This window comes from Pinus tabuliformis, chromosome 7 (assembly GCF_031772625.1).
Source record: "Pinus tabuliformis cultivar Carrire ecotype Pingquan chromosome 7, CPIR1, whole genome shotgun sequence".
Classification (NCBI taxonomy): Eukaryota; Viridiplantae; Streptophyta; class Pinopsida; order Pinales; family Pinaceae; genus Pinus; species Pinus tabuliformis.
This window is the reverse complement of record NC_142293.1, coordinates 593,030,769-593,055,970: the sequence shown is the minus strand read 5'-3', so window position 1 is coordinate 593,055,970 and position 25,202 is coordinate 593,030,769. Positions and strand designations below refer to the sequence as shown.

The following is a 25,202-nucleotide window of genomic DNA, read 5'->3' as shown; positions in this document are numbered from 1 at the left end:
ATTTTGGGATTCAACTGCGTTAAGTAAGTCATTCACGTATAACCATTTCCATGAGAGGTAGTCGTAACTGACTAATTTCTCATGATTTTTTAATAGTTCACTTAGCACTCATTGCATCGGGTGATGCTCACAGGGATGAAGAAGTGGGATTGAAACTAGTGAAATGAATCACATAGTGTCAATCATCAGAATGACTAAAGGCCTGAATCACGAATTAGCAGAATGGAGAAGCTCTAAAGAAAAACTATTTGATCATGACAGAAACAAGGTTGACGACAACTTTAATGGCCAATGGCCAAGATCGAAGAACGTGGCTTTGATACTATTGTAACGAACAAAGTTCGTATACTTCAGCGGTATACTCTGATACCAATGTAACGAACAAAGTTCATATACTCAGAGGAATGCTCTAATACCAATGTAACGAACAAAGTTCGTATACGCAGCAATAATCTTGAGAATATTTTGAAGACAAAAACATCCATTGTAGGACAAGTAATTATATATTGGATATTATATAAAAGAATTGATCAGATGATGAGATTACAATTAAGGGTCCTATATATAACCTGGGCAAGTACCCTTTCACAATGCATATGTCTTTAGAGATATGCTTCTTCATTAACTAATCACTAGCTAATTAATCATTAATTATGATTATTATTGTTTACATTAATTTTAATATTTTTATATGAATTATATTCATAACAAAGGACTTCTTGTGTGGAGTACAAGCATAGTTTTAAAAACCGTTTTGAAAAACCGGTAACCGGTCAAACCGGCCGGTTAGCTAGCTGGCCGGTCGGAACCGGCCTAAAAACCCGGTTTAACCCATCACTTGCCCGATTTTTTTACCTAACCGGTAAAAACCGGCCGGTTTAGGACAAAACCGGCCGATTTGTAACAAACCGGCCGATTTGTAACAAACCGGCCGGTTTTGTCCTAAACCGGCCGGTTTTAGGCACAACTTGTGACCTGTGACTTATCTAAACGGTTTTTAAAACTTTGATGCATACACCTATGTGATTTAGTTTATGCATGCTTTTGTTTGGACACCCAGAAATAATGTTGTGTAGGGTGGGTTGTTCTGAAGATACAGTCATTGTATTACACACAAATTCCTCTCAGTTCCACATGAAATTTGGATTCTGGAATAAAGTTCCATTCATTATTGTCTTATATTACATGTTTCTATTAAATGTGCCCAACAGGATCATTGCTAGTTGGTGGGAATACTTTTAGCTATGTGCTAGTCTTCAAACCACATAATTGCAGCAGTGAATATATTGCATGTCTTGACTTCGATATTGCCTATTTACCTTTATATGGTGTTACTTACCGCCACACAAGAAAGCTGTATTGATGCCCTTCTTATTAGGCGAATGAACATTGATCTTAGTTTGTGCCTTACTATTTTTCCTTATTCTGTTTATCTTCTTGTTAGTAGTTAAGTTGTTCTGTGAAGCAGCATTTTTGAGGATTGTGTTGTGGCATTCTTAAAGTAGGGGTCAGTACCTGACACCTGGTTGAGATGGATGAATATTGGAACTCAGCTCTGTGAATTCTGTGCTTACTGTAGAAACCATCTTTCTTCATGAAGCTGAGATTGATGAGGTGTGCTCAAGGGAAGCAAGATAAATTCCGTCGATCCATTGAAATTATGTAATGCATAAAATTAGTTCAGTGCCACCTGTCCTATAGTATATATGTTAAGTAGTGTTTTACTCTGATAACTATGTCGTCTTCGCAGCAAGCATAAATATTATTTTCACATTGTCACAGGTAAATATTGTTCCCAATATTCTTTTCTTGTTACTTGAGAGTATTTATACTCCGCATTGTTGATAACAGCTGCTATGGTTGGACAGCTAAATGCTTGGGGATCTAGGTGCATGCAAAGCAGGTTTTACCATAGTTAACATTTTTGAATACCTGGTCAGCTGTTATGCTGGTTAGTTTTTACCTCTTGGCCTTAGCTTGGTTCCTCAGCAAATGTTAAAATTGGATTGTGAAATGCTAGTTTCTGCTCTCAAATTCGAAGGATTATCTGCCTATGATATTACAGTGTTTCAGATCTGTAGTATGGACAGTGAAAGTGGCAATGACACAGTAATCCTCTTGATGGCAGTAACCTGGTATTACGAGTAAGCAAGTGACAGCAGTGTTAGTGGACAGTTGGATCAGTGGGAGCAGTGAACAGTTGCATAGAGGGAGCAGGAAGTGCAAAAGGAAGATGCAGTGAGAATAGCAGTAGGCAGCAGTCATAGAGCAGCAATGAATGTGTGAATTGATTGATTGTAAAGGAAACTGAAGACCCCTGCAGACTTAGTCTGCATATCTTTAGACTTGGGGAGTCTTGTACTACCTTCCAGGTTTACCTGCTAAATGTTGGATGTAGTAATGTACATCATACATAACTGAGCTTATTGTTGAGCAAATTCTTGTGTACTCTCCTTGATGTCATTGGTGGCATTGATACTGAGGTTGCAGATCAGGCTGAGGCATCCTCAGACTCTGAACCAGATGATGTCTATGTAGCTCCTGATGATGATCCTGTGTCTAGTAGTGCTGATGGACTTGATGATTGATCATGTGTACACTGTAGACTTGTAGTAGGCCAATGGCCTCATAGCTTGCAGCATTGTTTTTGGACTTTATAGGCCATTTAGAGCCTCATTTCTTATGTATTTTGCTATTTTGTCGATGATATGTATTGCACTCGGTGCCATTTTGATATAATCACCTTTGCATGGTATATAAATGAGCAAACTTTGCATATTTTGTCTCTATTGGCTTGGAATCATGGTTTTACATCTTAAAAATAGTTTTGTTTCATTAAAAATTAATTATTTAATGTATTTTTTTAAAACCGGTTCGTTTAGACCAAACCAGTCCCGGTTAGACCGGTTCCGGTCGGTAAACCGGTTCATTAGGTGGACCGGTCCGGTCACCGGTTCCGGTTTTAAAAACACTGAGTACAAGAGCCCTAGAAAGGGTTGAGTTCTGCCCATGGAAAGCCGCAGGGCTTGAAGGATGACCACAGAAAGGAAAGTTTGTTCTAGAAGGAGCTGAATCTAGCCATGTCCATTAAGATGGTTGACACTGAAGTAAACCACAGCTGAAGGATGAAATTTGAGGGCAGGTTTAGGGTCAGCCTAATCACCGACCTACATTAGAGTTCTTTGAAGACAAGGCTGAGGGTTTGTCAAATAGCCTGGCCGGGGGTCTGAAAACAACACAGATGTGCCCCAAAAGGAAGCTCAGTCGGACACTGAGGTAGGAAAGGCAGCTGATATGGTGGGACGAGGCCAGGACAAGAGTCTTGATAGGAGGCCAAGGGTTTGTTAAAGGAGCTACAGACCTATGTGGGCTGGAACAGAAATCTATGTGTAAATTAAGGCAAGGCTGTGGGTTGATCTGCAACCTATACCCTAGTCCAAGAAGATATATCAATGTCGTGACTCTCAGGGCTGAAGTTAAGGTCAGTCATGAGCTGCAGATTATGTCAGAGGCCAGCAGAGAGGGCTACAAGAAAGGACCTAGAGTTGTAGGCCTACTCTGGAAGCAGATGTAGCAACAGTGAGGGCTTAAAATGACCTGCTAGGGCAGGATCGAGCCCAAAACTCTAGGCCGTAGTCAGAGCTAGGTGTCTGCAGGGCTGATCAAGTAACACAAGGGCGGATCTGTGTAGGACAGCTAGGGTGGAGTCTGCCAGGTGGGCAGCAAAGGTTGCTGAGTGTTATTCATGAAGGCTGTTCACAAATGGAATTGTGAACAGTGAGTTTTCGAAGGCTATTATGCAGTGGTTTGATGGATGAAACTCACTGTGAGTTGCTGAAGTACTATGAGGCTAATATATGCAAGAGATCTGAAGGAATAGATCATTGTGAGCAGCTGATGTGACAGAGATCTGGAAGGAGCCAGATCACTGTGCATAGACAAGGCAAAGCATAGCCAGAACAGTGGATAATGTGGACTGAAAGGGCTGAAGGAGAAGGGCTTCTCCAGCAAGTAAGTCAGACTGTTTATCTCTGTGTTCTTTTTGGGCAGATTGCAGATCTGAGGAAGTAGATCGCAAGCACTAGTTTTGTATACTATGTATACTAGCTGTACTAGTGATCAATGGCCATGATCCCTGGTACAGAAGCTCCATGATTCTTTTATTGATGGATTAATAAAATAATCGAGCTTTGGACTCAAATTTTTGCGTACTTAATTGATTTCACTGCTGAAGAATTTTGCTGTGCAAAGTGCTTGTAACTTGAGGGTTTCTAATGTGTTTATGTGCCCGGTTAACCATAGACCAAATCTATGGCCTAAGGAAAGTTCAACAAGAATTAGTCTCAAAAGGGGACAGATGACGTGGGTGTTGAAGAGAGGCATCTTCTATGTATAATGTGGCCCCTTCTTTCATCAAAAGCAATATTAATTAAATTGAACACCAAATTACCTACCTGTGCATCCACAATATACTTGATGTTCTAGGACCATTTTCAATTTGTTCTTACAGGTTCATCCATTAAAAACTATGAAAACAGTGTCTATGATCTTCGGGGGCTCTTGAGAATATCTTTTATAGCTCTCTCACATGGCATTTTTGTTATATAAAACATGCATACTCTTTAGGTGTAAACATTATTATTCATGTAAATGCAACAGTTATATACCTTGGCAACTGCAAGAGATACATACCTTTGAAAGTTGCAACCAAAGGGTTCTTACCTTCGAAATCTGTATAATTATCTTTTGAAAATTTTAACAAATTCAATGTGTGCTTATATGTTGTACTTCCCATTTATGATACTGGAGACATTATATTATATTTTATTGTCTCCCATGATACTACAATTTTAACAAAATGTGCTATGCAGTTAATGATGGTTAACAAACAGATACAAGGTTGTGGATTGTTAAAATATAGGCATAGCTAATCGTGCACATGCAGCCTATCTATATCTTGAAATTTCAAGGTGAGGCACGTACAGGTATGAATGGATCATTGTAAGGATCCCAAATATCCGGGTCTATTCCATTTAAAATCCCATGGAACTTATATCGATGTGGAGCAATTGCTGCATGTCCTGAGATTTCCTGTGCATATGTATTGGAGACCTGTAGCAGAACTAATGCGTTATTTTGATGGAGCATTAAACCTCTAATTCATATAATGTTGAAAACATTGAAGAGCATCAAATTCACAATGAAATTACCCAGTGGACACTCCAAGTCAATATATAAATAATAAACTTATGTTAAGGCCAAAGGTGATTCAGGCTGCAAAACAAGCTATAAAGCAAGAAAGCAAACACAACAAATACAGAGTCAATGAAATCCTATATCGTGCATTCAGTTGTCCTTAAAATGACAGCTGCAAAATTCTTATCAACATCACTTAAGCATTTGCAGACTCCCAATGAACTGGAGGCCATAAAACATGTATTCATTTTCTACCCAAAAACCACTTACAATATCAATATTAACATGCAATATTTAGATAAACTGTTTATAGTCAGGATAAACAAAAAAGGTAAGGGAAAGGGTAAAACTTGTAATGAACTTTAAGGGTAGGACTTGTAATGAACATAAAGTTCATTACAAGGCTTCGCTAGGCTAGAATAGTGCATCTCTTATTAAATGTATCAGTCCGCTGGTTTATTGGTAGGCTAATTAAAGTGCCACCTAACGTGTATTTATAGCATGTGTGGATTGTACCTTTTATCATAATCATTGTTCAACTTTTATCTCTTAATTATTACTTCACTCTGAAGGATCTATTTTATTGCTTCCTCTAGGTTTTATCACTTCCAAACTCTACATATTTGCATGTCTCCCATCTTGTTTCTCCTAAAACTGTTCTCTTAAAGATGATATTACAGAGAGAAAAACAAAGATCATGAAGGTTTTCAAGACATTGTAATATGGTATTAGATCAATTTACCCACTGTTTAAAATTCAAATGAGGGAGCAACTTTATGCATTACAAAAGTGAGTAACCCAGCGTCCTGCTTTTCATTAAAGAAAACCAATCTTAGCACAATATCTATGTTATCCTTGCAAGTTAAGTCACTCATTGTTTTTCAACACATCACTATCAATTGGGAATTCTAATTTCCCACCAATCAACCTCTAAGACAAAATCATTGGTCCATGAAGAATGCAAGCAAATATGCCAAGCTTCTTGGCATTATCATATAACAAGAGAAAATATAGGAATATGGTTATAGCACAGCGAATTGAGGTAAACAGCCTGAATATCCCCAAAACGGAAAACTCAATAGACAAATTGAGGGAATAATTTATAATTTGCAGTCATCACAGATCAATATTGTGATAAAACCAATAATTAGAATTGGAAGTCTATGTGAACTGTACGATAACTGTTCCAAAAGCAAAATTTGGAAAATGAGAATGAAGTGCTTTCAAAACACAAGTAAATTTTGGATAATATAATCGCCAACCTTGAAGATGAAAAGAAACAGACTGTGCACTTACTGTAGTTGCCATGTGTGCATGTGTCACTGCCTTGCCAATAAGAGCAGCACCAAACTCAAGATTATGAATTGTAAAAACAATGCGAGCATTCCCAAGGCCGTAATGTTTATAATTTTCCTGAAACAACCATGCAACTGGTGCACTGCTCCAATCATGGCAGTGTATAATATCCTGTCCAACTCATTGGTACAGATGTTAGCTGAGAAAAATAAACAATTCATATTGACACTAACTCAAAAAATGAAAATTAATATTGTGGAGAAAGATGGAGGAAACCTAATAGAAAGTAAATGCTTACTAAATACAAAAGTAGAAAAAAATTATAGTGAAACAACTGTCATGATTTTACATTTTGTTTCATTCTAAATTTGAATAATTTTAACAAATAAAACTAAATTTTCAAAGCCAAACTAACAGGCAGCCTGCCTATCGTCTCCTTAGAATTGTACCCTGATCTCTTGGAAAATCAACACCCAAGAAATTGTGACTAGGTAATGCAATCATGGAATCATTCTTTCATTATGATCATACTCTTCATTACTCAAAAGAAGGGTGTGAAATACAACATGACAATATTGTTTATCATTATTGATTTATTATAAAAGTATCATTGATATTGTACCTAAAAAACATAGAAAAATACTCTTTTGAACTTCCAGTTAGAAAAGTGATCTTTGACCAAAAAACTGACAAAGCTGCCTCAGTTCCAATTACATCTAACAACCAGGGTGTTTGAATGAAATTATACCTATGTCCATTGAAGACCAAAATAGGTCAAAATGGAACTCAGAAATACAGCAATAACAGAAATATAAAAAAAACCGAGGGCATTTCTGTCTTAAAATAGAAAGGAACAAAGAATATTCTAACCATATATTGGCCATTTCATTTCTTTCATTGACAAAGAGTTCATACGTTTGCTTTTTTCCTTAGAGCATAAATAAAAAGTACTTTGTGTTTTTCTCTATTTTATGAAGAATAATTAGTATATTGTTATTTTTGTTACCATGCATTCTTTTCAGAAGAAAAACGTCTACTATTAATTTCAGAAAATAATAAATTTGTATTGATTGATAGGCTGACTAGTAACTATTCTCAAAAAAGGCTACAGAAAAAATGAAAAACATGAACACTGATTTCTGTCCAAAAGGCTACAGCACAAAGGTTTGAATTCTGCACAAGGCTACAGCAATAAAATCTGGATAATGATTTCACCCTGTTCCAAAGGGGAAGGAGAGGTGATCATACTATCCACATAAAGAAAGAAAGGTCTTGATGCACAGATTTCACTATTCTGTGTCTCCACATACCCTGTTGGAAACTGGGTCTAAAATTTTCAGATAAGGCCTTTAATGTGTTATTTGGGAGGAGATAATTCCTCCCTCCTCAGCCAGTCATGTTACTTCCTGCAGGTCAACCATCTCCTTTGAAGGTCCATCTGTCTCTGAGTTCTTTTATGGTAGATGGGTGCAAATGTAATGCTTCAAAAAGAGCTTCCGAATTCCAAAGTACCTCTTACCCTGGCTTGATGGTGAATGTCATGCACCTTGGTCTTACTTGTCAGTGATCAAATCACTATCTTGGAGTCCCCAAATATTTCTATTTTGGGGATACCCCTCTCAAATGCCATTCTAATCAGAGTGTTTGCTACTATAAATCAGTTTGTTGCTTATGGTTGTTCCTAAACCAGACATAAATCTTAACATGAATCCATCAGATGATTGCATCCATCCTCCCACTCTGTTCTGTCAGGGTTTCCCCTAGCAGCTCCATCAAATCACGCTTGAGGCAATCCTAGGTGATAGTGGTGACCGCCCTAGTAATTCCTCCTCGATTTGCATCTTGTGGATTAGGGATTTTATTGTTAAGTGTGTGTTGCGGAAGTAGCAAGCCCTGAGGCTATAAATACACAGAGTTAAGAGCTGAGAAACCACCTTGTGCTGAAATTTATGAGGCTACATTAAAGCTTGAATTCTGGGAAATCTCTACAAGGTATCAGAGTTGTTTTGGCTAGAGATGACTCTTATGGTGAAAGACACAGTAATTATTTCAACTATGGTATACGTAGGAAAGGTTATTGACCTTGTTGACGTTGTTGGGCTTTGAAGCCCCAAGTTGCTTAGGAGCAGTGCACAAACGATTTTGTCTTCTTCATATCATTGATTTTTCACGATGGAGGTGGCTATGGTCTCTTTCTTGTCTTCTAACATATAGTGTTGGATGGCCTATGAAGGGCAGCTCTGGAACATATGAAATATGACAGCTCATTATTCAGCAAGCTTTAGGAGCAATGGGGAGGCATAAGTGTTGAGATAGGTGATAATGTTACTTGTCCCATAAGATGAGTTGGTTCCTTTTTCTTCTAGATCCATTCAGCTGCTGTTCTTGAGTTGAATGATCTATTTGCTCTTTGTTTGAAAAAGAATCTTCTTTTAGTTTCCTATACGGTTGATCTTCATTGTGTGGCTGGGTCTCTTGCGCAAAAGCTTATTATTGCCCCAAAATTTAGCAGGCCTAATGCAAAGCTTCACTGGGCAGGGCCAGACATTATGGCAACAAGAGAAAGGGGTGCCACTGTCACCTCATCAATCTTTCTCCTGCTCTTTAGTGGTAATCAACCACAAGGGAGGCTTCCCTAGATTACCTGACAGATATTCTAATGCTATGGCTCAAGGTGATGAATGGGAGGTCTAAAATATTACATAGAGTACCGGCATGGCCTTGAATGGCCTAAATCTTCTATACTAGGGGTCAAATACTCTATGCCTAGACCAAAGGTAAGGCTACTACAAGTTAGGATTTGATTGATCTACAATGATAGAGTGTTCAATGTCATATAGCAGCCAATGAAAAGGCCTCCAATGATAATCAATAACAAGGGAGCAAATACCTTCCAATAGAAGCCAGAATTAGGTTATGGAAATAATTTATGTCTGTTAGGTATGCATAAACAGCATAAATAAGCATGATGTTAGCCCTAAATGAGGAAGATTTACAATGCACTATGCAAGATTTATGAAAAATAATATACATTATATCAGACTTTTACCACTGATTTCTACAATAATACAAGTAAAAAGCCCTAATTACAAGTTTACTTTGAGTGTTCTACAAGAGAGAGGTTACAAACCAACCTCATAGCTCAAAAACATAGCATAAAATGCCATAAATTCCCACATGTGTGGGACAAAGACCTCCTCCGCTATGACGCTACCCCCCAAAAGAGGCCTAAATGCCACAAGTTAAGTGACAAGTGGCCTCATAGGTGCTCCATAACCCAAGAAGTAGCTCTTAGATCATGGGCATGCCTCCAAAGTGTCTTCATACCAAGATGTCCGCTCCATGGTGCCCAACATCACCCTCTAAAGGGCAAGAAGGGTGATATGGCACAATACTATTCAAGCATTAGGGCTAAAAAATGATGTGCAAGCCCTCCCCTATTATCTGAAGGATGACTGTTGCTGCACAAACTAGCGGGCCTAGTTTGTAGGCTAAAACTAGAAGGAACAACAACACTATGGGACAAACGCCCACTGTCACCACAACCTATGTCCCCTTCTCTTCTCGGATTTTCACCAATGGGAGGAGTCACAGTAACCCTCACTCGAGATAAATGTTCCTAGGATAGGCTTGATGTGAAGCAAGACGACTCATTCAATGGAAAAGCTCAATAAAAGTGTAAGCTTTGGGAGAAGCTAGTACAATTTTCCATGAAGAACCCCTTGTAATAGATGGCTACACAAGATCTAAGGTTGAGATATGTAACAAGATCGAGGTACATCCAAGGTCAGGGTAGTCAAGAGAAAATGTTGTTTAAGATTTACTCCAATGAGTACTCAAGCAAAAGCCTTTAAGGAATCCCTAAGTTGAAGGATTAGCCTCTAAGGTTCCCTCTTGGTGTGATAGCTAGGGCATCAATTTATTTGAAATTCCACCGTCGGAATTCGATCAAAACTGGAGGATGCCTAAAGGAGACGCAAATAAACAAATTTACCTAGACAGAATCCCGAAATTCCTCCTCCCTAAAATTTCACACCAAGCCCTAGAAAACCTCCTTATCCTTAAAGGGACGAAGAAAAGAGAAAGAAAAGAGGTGAAAAGAATGATGTTTCGTTGAGTTAATGTGATCACCAAGGATTCCAAACCAGTGCCTACCTATTGGGAAAAATGGAGTCAAGACTTACTTTGATTTGATGATCTTCACTCTTCAAGGAGACCTAATGCAGCTACGCTAACCCTAGGGAGGCAACAACACAGCTACAATAGAATTTTATACTTCAATGACAATGTTCAATGGAGTTTCAAGGATACAATACACAAGATTGACCTCTAGGAACATTCTTTCATCATTGCCTATGAGTAATGCATGCAATTCTTCCAATAATTTTAATGTTCTCACAAATTCGCATTAGAATTAGGGCACATTAAACATCATGAAATGAGATTCCATACATTAGACATTTAACAAGGTAAAATATAGCATCAAAGAGCACTTACAAGACAATGAGAGTATATCCATCCATCAACATTGCAAAAAAAAAAAGCTCCAATAAAAGATAGTGAAAATTTTCCAAATATCAAAGTGCATCCTAACATCCAAATTTCGTCCAAAATTGCAAGTTCAAATTCTTTTTCTAAGAGAGATCAAAATCCAAGTGATGATGAATTAAAATTATCCATCTATTTATATGAGCCTTTACAAGTTCAATTTAGTCTAATTGGCCTAATAAGCCCCTAAAAATGACTCTAATGTGAAAAATAAAAACCCTATCGGTGACAAGCCCACCAATTAGCTCAAAAGTACAAAATAAGCCTTCCTAATGAGGCCGAAATGATAAAATAATAATGTAAAGGGTTGTTGGAAGGCCAAAATAGGTCCTCCTCCATCTGCCAAGACAAAGAGGGGGTCTCTCAAAATGATGACCAAGGGTTGGCCCCTTCGTTTCCAAGCAAAACACCTGTGGTGCTCTCAAGTGGTTGGGGGCACAACGAATGGTCTCATGGGTCTCCAACTAGATCAAGCATGTCGATGCTCCATCAGTAAGGGCTAGGATGATGATACAAGCCCTCCCATGTCTCTTCGGATGAGACAAAACCCCATTTGGGCCCCAGATCAGTTGCCCAGTGTCATGTGCAAATTTGTGGTCAGTTGGGCAACATGCTACAAGAGCATCATCATCTTTGTATAACTAGGGCACCAGCAAGCAATATGCAATGTTGAAGAAGCCCATGGGATGGCAATCAATGCTCTGTTGTGGTGGAAGCCTATGGCTCTCAACGTTCACCTTACAAGTGCCATTAAGACCCTCTAGAGGGCTTGGATCCCATATAGGTAGGCCAAGCCCAAGATGAAGACCCACTTGCAATCTTGTATAACATCCAATGCATCTCCTTACCTTCTAATACAACAATTCATTACTACACTTGAAAAACTAAGCTTGCAAATCAGGGGCAAAAGTGGACACTTCATAGTGGCATGCCCTTCCAAATGGGCTTTAGAGTGTACAGGTGTCACCAAGCTCAAGAGAGAGGCTAATAAAGGACCATATTAGGTGCTATCAACTTCTAAGGGAGTAACAGGTCTATGGTACATCCCTCAAATGGCAGGTGTCATCTGAAATGATGGTGAAACAGAGTGGGGCAACAAGAAAGGCTCCAAGCCACATGCCATGTTACAAGGGTAGCTATGATAAGGGAAGCCCACACATTGGATGTATAGATGTAGGAGGAAACAATCGTGGTACATGAGTTACCCCGACTTTTGTTTTTCTATCCTTCTTCATATGCCTTTTTCCTTTTATTGATTTTTCTTTCTTTTAACTATGTGGGGCTTCAAGGTATGAAAGCATGATGTGTACGATAAAGCAGTGATTACCCCCTTAAGGTTGGGCAGTTCATCGCCCACCAGGGGTTTGGGACAATCATGCATTCCTTAATGATGACAGGGGCACACATAGGGGCCTTAGGAACCAAGGTGATGGCCATAATGGTAAGGAGTAGAGCTCATGCTTGCCTTTTGCCCATGTGCTAAATTCTTATGTCTCACCCATCTTTTGCATTTTATAGTACATTTCCTATTGTAGGTGGCCAAATTATGCTTTTAACTTTCTTTTTAGTTGCATCAACCTCTGGGGCATCGTTCCATGCCCGACTCAAAGTGTGGGCAAGGGGAAGGGGATGCTAACTCCTTGTGGACCCAATGGACAAATGTGGACCCGAATGGGAAAATTATGAAAAGAGGTTATAATGAACGGAGGAGAGTGAGATGTATGGTATCGAGAAGTAGGACCACGCAACCAAGATCAGAGTTTCCCATGGAGTGCCACTCCTAAAGCTAGTAGTCAATAGAGGAGATCCCATGGAACTGGAACACAAGGTTAACCACCAAGTTGGGACAAGGGAACAAGGGTACAAACAAAGCCCGCTCTTTCCGCCGAATCCCCCCACTAATCCATGTCAAAATGTGTCCAAGAAAAGGAAGAAAATATACCCAATTACATAATGAAATTCATACCTTCAGGGTTGGAAGGCCCACCTTCAAACATATGATCATAACAGAATGGGCAATGGCAGATAATGGCTAACTCAGGTGGTGGAGAATGGTGCCACATCAATCTATCTGGTGGCTACAAGGGGTTGTTGGTTGCCAGTTGAAGACAAATCTAGGAGAAAATTCCTCCTATAGGGGTTATCCACTAGTGATGGGTAACATCTGGCTCCAACTGGGACATGAGCTCTTAGTATAGCGCACGAACCAAGTACTCAAACGGGGAAATCATGAGAACAACAACAATCTCTTAGGACTGCAGACCTGTTACCTACACATCAAAGACTAAGCACACGAGGCAAAATGTTTTTATGGCGTCTTTTGATCGCCCATGCTCTTATTAGTGCTAAAAAATCAACAACAAATAAAATCTATTATAAAATGCAATTTTAAATGCATCTAGCATGATAACATATTATGATGTTAGGTTCTAATGCAAAAGTCAACATGCATGTGACATCAAGCAAATGCTAACTGTAATCATAGAGCCAATGCAACCAACACATCATTAGATCAATATGAGAATACTTGCCTATACAATTACTTGTGCAATAAACCCAAAAGCCAACATAGAAACAATCATATGGAGGATGATGCAGGTGGGAAGCAGAAAAATATGATATCCATATGGTGTAGAAAGGAATCTCGAATGAGGCGAAGGATAACAATTTAGAGGTTTGCGGTCTTTTCTGCAAGCATAAAATGGATGAATCAATGACCAAGCTCTTGAACTCCCTATCACGACCATTGTTTACAAGTTCATGCTTTGTTATCACCCCAAGGTCATGACGAGAAGGAGAGGTCATGACGAGAAGGAGAAGGGGATTGGGGACAAAGAGATACACGACAAACAGATTGCTCAAAATGATGGTCACATTGAAAAGGGGTAATGATTGTGTGCTTACAATCCTGAGGGTACGATTGGGAAGAAGGGATACATCTAATGAGTGGATCTTCCTCAATGTCATACTCAAGAAAGGGAAAGGGTTTATCGATATTAGTGATGGTATGAGAAAGGGGAAGGCAATGGCTCATGGATATTGCAGCAATATCTTTGGGATCCTGGAGGAAGCTGTTGGAATTTCTAAGTCTGACATGTTAGAAACCCTTCATGCACTTTACTGATTTATTCTTACCTACTTGTTCTGTTAATTAACAAGTTATTTACCATGTAAATACTGGAAATAAATACAAATACATGCTCAACAAATTACAAATCATCAACTGAAGGAAATAGAAACAAGCACACAAGTGACACCGTTGTTTTTGGACTAATTTCCCAGGAAAATCCCAATGCAGGAAAACCGGTGCAGTTATATGAGGGTTTGATTTATTAATCAATTTCATAAGACAATCTGGGTGCCAAATCCAGCTCACCCAACAGAGAAAAATCTCGGCTGTAGTAACTCTCTACTCGGAAGTAGATATTCCAGCTAAAACCCAGATAAACACTCCGACAGCTCCAATCTGCACCACGAAACCCCAACGTCAGCCTCTAAGGACTGCATTAGCCTCTCTCTGGCCCAGCGTCACTCTGGCTTGGCAGCCTCTGGAGGCACTGCGTCAGCCTCTGGAGGCACTGCGTCAGCCCTCTGGCCCTCTACGTCACCCACGCTGGCCCTGTGAGGCACCACGCAACTCCTAGCTACCTCTGCATGAGCCCTGGATGGCTCTGCGTGAACCCTTGGTTGCTTCTGCATCCCTCTCTCCAGCTACTGCGCTGATCCTCCCAGTGTTATCTCTGCCTCTCTGCTTCTGTATTCACTACTCCTCAGCTACAACTCTGATCACTCTCTCAACTTTCTCAACAAACCCAACCCCAGAGAGTCGAAATCTTGATCTCTTGGTGTGTTCTCCAAGTGACTCTAAAACCTTCTCTTATACTTTTCTCGTTGACAAATCAACAGCCGAGATTAAGTCCCTGATCAACAACTAAGATTAGATCTAGCTTGATCCATGACTTTTGGACCATTCTAACACAGTTTTATATTAATTCACTTTAATATTTTATTTTCCCTAAGTTTAGACTTAGGGACTCCATTAAAAATATTAATTATTTTAATATCTCCCAAACTGTTTAGAATCTGCCCAAACCCTTTCTGGGTATTGGAGATCTCATGTGCCTTAGCCTCTCCACCAATTTTCGTGGCTAGAGCACATCCGATGCTACCCCAAATCAACACTCCCTCTTAGCGAGGACTATGCTCTAATAATACTCCTCACTGAGCATCACCCTGATCATCCGACATCGGTCCCTGTGCTGATGCTAGGCCTACTGCCCAACATCCTCTGCACTGTTGCATCTTGTACTAATACCCATGGCCCTGCCACTACTACATCTGCACTGCAACCCCTCTCATCATGCTGCATCTTGTTGCCCATAGCACTACCACTGCTAACTGTTGCACTGCAACTCAGTGATTAAGAAGTAATTAACTGATCTCCCAACTCTGACATCTCCGTCAGGCTAGAAACACTCTTGGTGCTGAAGCTCCCTCTGCCACTAACAAGTGCTCCCTCTCTGACCTTTGGGTTGCTACAACAACTCCATGCATCTCGCACCGTTGCACACCACTTTGTGCTATCCTGCACTGGTGCAACACTCTGGTGCCTCTCGCACTGTTGCAGCCTACTAGCCTCATGCTGTTCTAGGAATCCTGCACTGTAGCTCCCTCTGTCGCTCCATCCGCATCCGTCTCTAGTGACATCGCTAGTACTGCTACTCCTCTTCGGGGCTCCCGTAGCAAGGTCTAATCCAAGAGGCTGGGTGTTGAAGTTTCTAAGTCTACTTAGTTAGAAACCCTCCATGCACTTTATCTGATTTATTCCTACCTACTTGTTCCTTTACTTAACAAGTTATTTACAATGTAAATACTCGAAATAAACACTAGTGCATGCTCAACATATTACAGATCAACAACTGAAAGAAACAGAAACAATCACACCATATGACACCATTATTTTTTGACCAATGTCCTCAGAAAAACCCAATGTGGGAAAACAGATGCAACTATCTAAAGGTTTTCTTATTAAGCAATATCAGAGTACAATCTGGGTGCCAAAACTGGCCTACCAAACAAAGAATTTCTTTGGCAGTAATACCTCTCAGTTTGAGACAAATCTCCTGGTTGAAACCCCGGATAATCCTTCTGGCAGCTCCTCAGCACCGATCTGCTCCTGAAACCCCAGTGTCAGCCTTTTCTGGACTACGTCAGCCCCCCTCTGCCCAGAGTTGGCCCTGCATCACCCCGGATGGATCTGTGTCAGCCCTTTGGCCCTCTGCGTCAGCAATGCTAGCCTCTCTGAGGCTCTGCGCAGCTCCCGGTTGCCTCTACGTGGCCCTACGTGAGCTTTGGCTAGCTCTGCGTCACTCTCCCCGGCTACTGCGCTGCTCTCCCGGCACTATCTCTATCTCTCTGTCTCTCTGTACTCAATGCCCCTCACCTGCAACTCCTAATCACTAATTCTATCTCTCTTAGCAAACCCCGCTCTAGAGAATAAAATGACTGATCACTTTGGTGTTTTTTTCCAAGTGACCCTCAAGCCTCCTCTTATACTTTTCTCGTTGACATATCAACGGCCGAGATTAAGTCCCTAATCAACGGCTAAGATTAGATCTGGCTTGATCCACGTCTTTTGGACCATTCAAACACAGCGTCATATTAATACACATTAGTATTCATTAAAACTATTAATTATTTTAATATCTCCTGAACTGTTTAGAATTTGCCCAAACCCTTTTTGGGTATTGGAGATCTCATGTGCCCCAACCTCTCCACCAAATTTCGTGGCTAGAGGACATCCGATACTAACCCAAATCAACACTCCCTCTTAGCGAGGACTGTGCTCTAGCCATACTCCTCACTGAGTATTACTCTGATCATCCGGCATCGGTCCCTGTGCTGGTGCTAGGTTTGCTGCCCACCATCCTCTGCACTGTTGTATCCTGTACTACTGCCCATGGTTCTACCACTGCCATTGTTGCATTTGTACGACAACTCCATCTACATCCGTGTTGTTGCTGGTCCTTTCTCCCAGCACTGCATCCGCACTGCACCTCCTCTCATCAAGTTGCATCGTGTTGCCCATTGTTGCACTGCAACTCAGTTACTGAGAAGTAAGTAACTGATCTCCCAACTCTGACCTCTCTGTTGGGCTAGAGACCCTCTTGATGCTGAAGCTCCCTCTGCCACTGAGAAGTGCTCCCTCTCTTACCTCTGCATTGCTGCAACAACTCCCTGCATCTCGCACCGTTGCACCTCTCTGTGTTATCCTGCACTTGTGCAACACTCCTGTGCCTCTCACACTGTTGCAACCTGCTAGCCTCACGTTGTCTCGGGACTCCCACACTGTAGCTCTTTCTGTTGCTCCTTCCGCATCCATCTCTACCCACATCAATCAGTCCTACTACTCCTCTTCGGGGCTCCTGTAGCAAGGTCTGATCTACGAGGCTGGGTACCTCGAGGATCCTGCCCCTCATCGCCTGTAGTCTCCTGACTACAACTCGATGTCTCCCCACTTCCACTCAAGTGATGCGTATGCACTCATGGCACAGTCGTCGTTTGTCACAACTTCCTTCTCTGCCCATGCTCGCGCTGCCTTAGTCTCGGAAGACTCTCCCTTACTCTTCTTCCTTGGACACTAGGTTGCATAATGACCCATCTCCCCACAGTGGAAACACTTGATCTTAGAGAGATCCTTCTTCTTTCGCTTCTCGTGCTTTCCCTCAAATGCTAGGGCAACATCTTCCTCCTCCTGCTTGACTTTGATCCCCTTACTGTTGCTACCCATCTTCAACTGTCATTTGATCTCTTCTTAGCGAAGAGCAGCCCACATCTCATCCCAAGGTGGAAGAGTCCCTCTACCCAGTATAATCTGGACAAATACCTCCTAGTCTTCTATGACTACATTCAGGGTCATCCTCACCATCTATTCCTGATCTAGTGTTGCTTCTATAGCAATCAACTGATCTCGGATCTCATTCAGTCCTCCAAGGAAGGTGTCAATCGGTTCTTCCTTCTTCATCTGATACGACCTCAATTGATTCTCAAGTAGCATTCTTCTCTGCACAGAAGTATGTTGATACAATTTCTTGAGGGCCTCCCACATCTCATATGTTGTTTCCTTCTCGACAATGTCTGGTACTACATGGTCCTTAACCCCGTCAAGGATGATACTCTTGACCCTCACCATTGCCTCCTCGCACTTGTCATTATCATTGGGGTTGACTGGGATAGCTACAACCTTCAAGGCGAAGTTCTTGACACTATTTTTGTCAAGTAAGGATAAGATTCTGGCCTTCCAGATTGCGAAGTTCGATGCTCCATCCAATCTATCCTAGTCTCTTACTCCGTGTAGTGCCATGATGCTCTTCTACTTCCCACCTAGAAGTTCTCTGTTCAACTCCTCCGAGTCTCTACTTCCCGTCTGGAAGTTCTCTTCTAGACTCCCTCTGAGTCCTGATTTCCCTCCTGGAAATCCTCCTGCCACTGTCGAGATGCCCCCTACAAGATCGGATCCGGGTTCCTTGGCTAGAAACCCTCAGTAGCAACTCCCTCCTCTTGGCCTTGCTCTGTTAGGTACTGTTCTGACGACAGTGCCTCACTAGCTCCACTCTGCAATATTCCCACAGTCTTCTAAACCCCAGCAACCTGAAGGTGAGAGCTCCTAGTCTCTGCGCAATCTCGGTACCAGCAACCTGGCCTCCTCAGCCAACTGCGTCAACCCTCCCAACTTTTGCGTGGCTCTGGGTGAGGCTCCCTTTGCCTTCCTTAGCCTCTGCGCTGCCTCTTCTTGGCTCACCCTTGATGACGCAAGCACTGCATCACCCTTCCCTTGTTGCTGCTCCACTAGAAACAGCTTTTGTCACCTCGAGATAGTTGTTTTCTGCTGCTATCGCTCCGCTTGGCCGATGTCCTCAGTCCTCCTGTGATCTAAAATCACGCTCTGATACCATGTTGAAGTTTCTAAGTCTACTTAGTTAGAAACCCTCCATGCACTTTATCTGATTTATTCCTACCTACTTGTTCCTTTACTTAACAAGTTATTTACAATGTAAATACTGAAAATAAACACTAGTGCATGCTCAACATATTATAGATCAGCAACTGAAAGAAACAAAGACAATCACACCATATGACACCATTATTTTTGGACCAATGTCCCCAGAAAAACCCAATGTGGGAAAATCAGTGTAGCTATCTGAGGGTTTTCTTATTAAGCAATATCAGAGTACAATCTGGGTGCCGAAACTGGCCTACCCAATAGAGAATTTCCTTGGTAGTAATACCTCTCAGTTTGAGACAAATCTCCTGGCTGAAACCCCGGATAATCCTTCTGACAGCTCCTCAACACCAATCTGCCCCAAAAACCCCAACGTCAGCCTTTTCTGGACTGCATCAGCCCCTCTCTGCCCAGTGTTGGCCCTGCGTCACCCAGGATGGGTCTGCGTCAGCCTTATGAGGACTTGTGTCATCCCTCTAGCCCTCTGCGTCAGCAACGTTGGTCTCCCTGAGGCTTTGCACATCTCCCGGCTACCTCTGCATGGCCCTACATGAGCTCTGGCTGGCTCTACATCACTCTCCCCGCTACTTCACTACTCTCCTGGCACTATCTCAGCCTCTCTGTCTCTCTGTACTCAATGCCCCTCAACTACAACTCCCGGTCACTAATTCTATCTCTCTTAGCAAACCCCGCTCTAGAGAATAGAATGACTGATCACTCTAGTGTTTTTTTCCAAGTGACCCTCAAGCCTCCTCTTATACTTTTCTCATTGACATATCAACGGCCAAGATTAAGTCCCTAATCAACAGCTAAGATTAGATCTGGCTTGATCCATGTCTTTTGGACCATTCTAACACAGTTTCATATTAATACACATTAATATTTTATTTTCCCTAAGTTTAGACTTAGGGACTCCATTAAAAATATTAATTATTTTAATATCTCCTAAACTGTTTAGAATCTGCCCAAACCCTTTCTAAGTATTGGAAATCTCATGTGCCCCAACCTCTCCACCAAATTTCGTGGCTAGAGCACATCCGATGCTAACCCAAATCAACACTGAGTATTTCGAGGATCCTGCCCCTCATCGCCCATAGTCCTCCTAACTACAGCTCGATATCTCCCCACTTCTTCTGAAGAGGCACATGAGCACTCATGGCACAGTCATCATTTGTCTCCACTTCCTTCTTTGCCCTTGTTGGTGCTGCCTTGGTCTCGAAGGCCTCTCCCTTACTCTTCTTCCTTGGACACTGGTCGCATAATGACCTAGCTCCCCACAGTGGAAGCATTTGACCTTGGAGAGGTCGTTCTTTTTCCGTTTCTCCTTTTTTCCCTCGGATGCTAGGGCAACATCCTCCTCTTCCTCCTTGATTCTGATCCCCTTGCCGCTGCTTGTCGCCTTGCTCAGCCTTCTGATCTCTTCTTGGCGAAGAGCAACCCACATTTCCTCCCAATCAGGAAGGGTCACCTTGCCCAGTATACTCCGAACAAACACCTCCCAGTCTTCTAAGACTGCGTTCAGGGCTTTTCTCACCATCAATTCTGGATCCAGCGTTGCCCCTATGGAAGTCAACTAATCCCAGATCTCCTTCAATCGACCGAGGAATGGGTCGATCTTTTCTCCCTTCTTCATCTGGTATGGTCATAACTGATTTTCTAGTAGCATCTTCTTCTGCATGGAAGTATGCTGATACAACTTGGTCAGGGCCTCCCACATCTCCTATGCCTTGTTCTTCTCAGCAATATGTGGTACTATATGATCCTTGACGCCGTCAAGGATGATACTCTTAGCCCTCGCCATTGCATCCTCGTACCTGTCATTATCAGCCGGATCAACTGGGTTAGCTATCATCCTTAAGGTGAAGTGCTTGACATGATTCCTGTCTAGTACGGATAAGATTCTGGCCTTCCAGACTACGAAGTTTGAGGCTTTGTCCAGTCTATCCTAGTCTCTTACTCCGTGTAGTGCCATTTCGCTACTCATCTACTTCCCTCCTCGAAGTTCTTGGTTGACTCCCTCTGAGCCTCGATTTCCCTCCTGGAAATCCTTCTGCCAATGTTGAGATGCCCCTCTCCAATCGTCTATGCAACTACAACATTGATCTGAATTCCTTGGCTAGAAATTCGCCTCGGCAGCAACTCCCTCTACCTTGGCCTTGCCCTATTAGGTATTGTTCTAACTACAGTACCCCACCAGCTCCACTCTGCAACTTACCCATAGCCTCCTAAACCCCAGCGAACTGAAGTTTAGAGCTCCTAGGCATTGCGCAATCTCGACACCGACAAATTAGCCTCTTTAGCCAACTGCGTCAACCCTCTTGGCCTCTGCGTGAGCCTGCCTTTGCCAAGCTCAGCCTTTACGCTGCCTCTTCCTGGCTCAATCTTGATGACACAGGCACTGCGTCACCCATTCCTTGCTGCGGCTCTACTAGGAAAAACTTTTGTCACTCGGGACAGCTGTTTTCTGTTGCTGCTGCTCTGTCCAGCTGATGTCCTCAGTTCTCTTGTGATCTGCAACCACCCTCTGATACCATGTTGGAATTTCTAAGCCTGACACGTTAGAAACCCTTCATGCACTTAACTGATTTATTCCCACCTATTTGTTGTGTTAATTAACAAGTTATTTACCATGTAAATACTAGAAATAAATACAAGTACATGCTCAACACATTATAGATCATCAACTAAAGGAAATAGAAACAAGCACACAAGTAACACCGTTGTTTTTGGACTAGTGTCCCCAGAAAAACCTAATGCGAGAAAACCGATGCAGCTATCTGAGGGTTTGATTTGTTAAGCAGTTTCAAAATACATTTTGGGTGCCAAATCCGACTCACCTAAAGGAGAAAAATCTCGGCATTAGTACCCCTCTACTCGGAAGCAGATATTCCGACTGAAACCCCAAATAAACACTCCGGTAGCTCCACAGCTCCAATCTACCCCACGGAACCCCAGCTTCAGTGTCTAGGGACTGTGTCAGCCTCTCTCTGGCCCAGCGTCACTCTGGCTTGGCCTGCGTTAGCCTCTAGAGGCACTACGTCAACCCTCTGGCCCTCTACGTCACCCACGCTGGCCGTCTGAGGCACTGCGCAGCTCCTGGTTGCCTCTGCGTGAACCCTTCGCTATTTTTGCGCCCCTCTCTCCAGCTACTGCACTGATCCTCCCGGTGCTATCTCTGCCTCTCTACTTCTGTATTCACTGCCCCTCAGCTGCAACTTTGATCACTCTCTCAACTTTCTCAGCGAACCCAGCCCAGAAAGTCAAAATCTTGATCTCTTGGTGTGTTCTCCAAGTGACCCTCAAGCCTCCTCTTATACTTTTCTCGTTGACAAATCAACGGCCGAGATTAAGTCCCTAATCAATAGCTAAGATTAGATCTAGCTTGATCCATGACTTTTGGACCATTCTAACATAGTTTTATATTAATTCACATTAATATTTTATTTTCCCTAAGTTTAGACTTAGGGACTCCATTAAAAATATTAATTATTTTAATATCTCCCAAACTGTTTAGAATCTGCCCAAACCCTTTCTTGGTGTTGGAGATCTCATGTGCCTTAGCCTCTCTAGCAATTTTCGTGGCTAGAGCACATCTGATGCTACCCCAAATCAACAGAAGCAAGGAAAAGCTAGGCTCTTATCAGTGCTATCATTGGTATTATAAATGGGGCCAACTTCTTCCAACAGACCTTCTTCTTGCATGGGAAAATAATGATCCTCCCTTTCAATGGTGTGAATAGTTATATCATTGTGAGTAATGCCTTGAAGAAAGCGAAAACCAACTCAACCTTATTCTCCTTGTCAGTATCAACCTCATTCTCATTCTCCTTAATATCCCATTTTCCTTCATTTATGTGGAAGAAATTAGAAATGCTAACCTCACAGGGATCCACAATATTGATATACTCTAGCCCCCTTTCTTGAATGAGAGGCCACTATAGAGGTGATTGTCCACATAATCCTAGAAATAAAAAGAGAAACATGGATCAAGCAAATGTTGACGAAGAAGGATCTCCAAAAAAGAACAAGACCGAAGAATCGGAAAATAAAAAATTACACTACTAAGTCCTCTACTCTAAAGTTTTGAATTATTTTCCTTTATGCTTTGTTTTCTAGTACTTATAGGTTTAACATGCTTTGGAAGAACATTTTTGAGTGGTTGTAAGTATCACTCAAGATTGGATTAATAGGGAGTCCTCACCATTTCACCAAAGATAAGTATCTTACTCCTTGCATTATCATTTTATATTTGGTTTCCCTCTCCTATGTAGATGTGTTTGTATTAGATGCTAATAACATTTCTTTTCATATTTTCCTTGTTTAGGAAAGCTTGCTGATATACTCAAGGGTTATGAAGGAGACCTCAAAGAACAAGCTTGGAGCATGATAGAAGTTTTGTTGCAAAGGAAGCTTTTCAAGAATTGATGTCCTACAAGTTTTGTTAAAGAACAACTCAAAGGTATGTCTTAAACCATAAGCTTTGTTCTCTTCATAACAAAGGTATATTCATTTCTTTTAAATTTTGCTTTACATTACTAACATTGTTATGTCTAGGACCTTTGAATCATAAAGATTCTTATTTGGGTGATTAAGCTTTAGATTAAATCTACCCTTATTAAAATCATTCATCACTCTTGTGTAACCCAAAAAAGGTTTTCTATAAAACCCTAACCTAAGGGAGTGTCGATATTGATTATGAAATCCTAGTCTTCTTAGGGTTATTGATGAAATCTAGAGAATACTATTATTTTGATGTTTGGGGTTTTGATGGTAAAGTCATGTTTGGGGTTTTGGTATTGCTATGGAAACCCTAGTCCTTTAGGGTTGGATGGTAATATATATATAAAAATCCTAGACCTTTAAGGTTTTGATAAATTGGGGTTTATGAGCAAAACCCTTATATTTATCTAAAATAAGCTCCTAGGAGTGAAACCCCAGGTGTATGTTTGTCCGTCTGATCAATACCATAGCCTAATAAAGATTGTTATATGTCTAACTTTAAATGTATTGAAATTTGTGTCTTGGGCTTACCTAATGGATATTGATATGCTTGTGCATGATTATGAGATCCTAGATATGTATATGTGCTAAGCTAATTGTTGTGTAAATTCTAGGGTTTGTAACAAAGTCCTCGGGGAAGTTTGATACTCTAGCATATGGTGTTATTGTTTCAAAAGATAATGATAAATTCAAGTGTTTACAAAAATTTGGTCATATTGTTGAAACCATAGATTGTGCTATGATTGGTTTTGATTGTTGATATCTAAGGCTTAGTGTCTCAAAGATGAAATCTAAGATTTGCATTAAATCCTAGTAGAAGTCTAACATATAAATTCCGAAAATTGTTAGATGCATTGTAGAATTGTACATGTTTGAATTGCTTCTAGGGTTTGCAATATATCATAGTAGAGTCTGTCATACCTCTTAAAGTAATATTGACGCCCTAGATAAAATGAGATTGATATCTTGATTAAGTCACTGATGCAATCTAGGGGTTATAACCAATCCCAAGCAAGAAGTTGAAGTTTAAAAGTATGTGTCTCTTGTTGATTATGAACCTAACTAAGTTTAGGTATTTGATGTCTAAAGTCTAATGTGTGATTTTGATATAGTTAACTTCATGCTTGGTATTTGGTTGTACTTGTTGTTTGAGTTGTGTAGGTACATAATCTTCAAGATGATAAAGATATTCATAAGTAAAGTTGATTTGATTGATAAACATGATGAAGGAAGTTATATGAATAATGATGATCAAGATGACTTTGATAAGAAGGGATGAATCCATAAAAGATTCTTCAATGTCATAGCAAGTAGTTGATCTCCCTCAGAGGCAGCCTAGATAAAGAAAGAGTATATTTCCCAACTTGAGAGGGAGGGCATATTATAGTCATGATGGATACCTTGAAGAAGAAATTGGAGAATGTAGATTGGGGTGCTGCTAAAAGAAGGAAAGCAGGATCTGATTGTAGAATATGTTGTTGCGTATGAAGTAGGAAAGGAAGTTATATGGTTGAGGAAACTTCTGTCAAGATTTGTTTGGAAAACCTCTAAGTCCTACTGTGATTAATTGAGTCAATCAAAGCAGCATCAAGATGTCTGAAGACCCCGAAGATTTGTGTTTACTTATGTATATTTGAGAGGTTGTTACTGATTGGTGTTG

General features: G+C 41.1%; 1 protein-coding gene across 3 annotated transcripts in view; it reads right to left on the bottom strand.

Moving 5' to 3' along the window:
• Positions 1 to 25,202, bottom strand: part of SS3 (starch synthase 3) — a 549,711-nt gene that overhangs the window by 218,314 nt on the left and 306,195 nt on the right. For all 3 annotated transcript variants that reach the window (XM_089458559.1, XM_089458560.1, XM_089458558.1), the window contains 2 exons: positions 6,493 to 6,663; positions 4,984 to 5,112 (listed from right to left, as the gene is read on the bottom strand). In XM_089458559.1, coding sequence (XP_089314685.1) covers positions 4,984 to 5,112; positions 6,493 to 6,663 — 300 coding nt within the window. The remainder of the gene's footprint in view (positions 1 to 4,983; positions 5,113 to 6,492; positions 6,664 to 25,202) is intronic.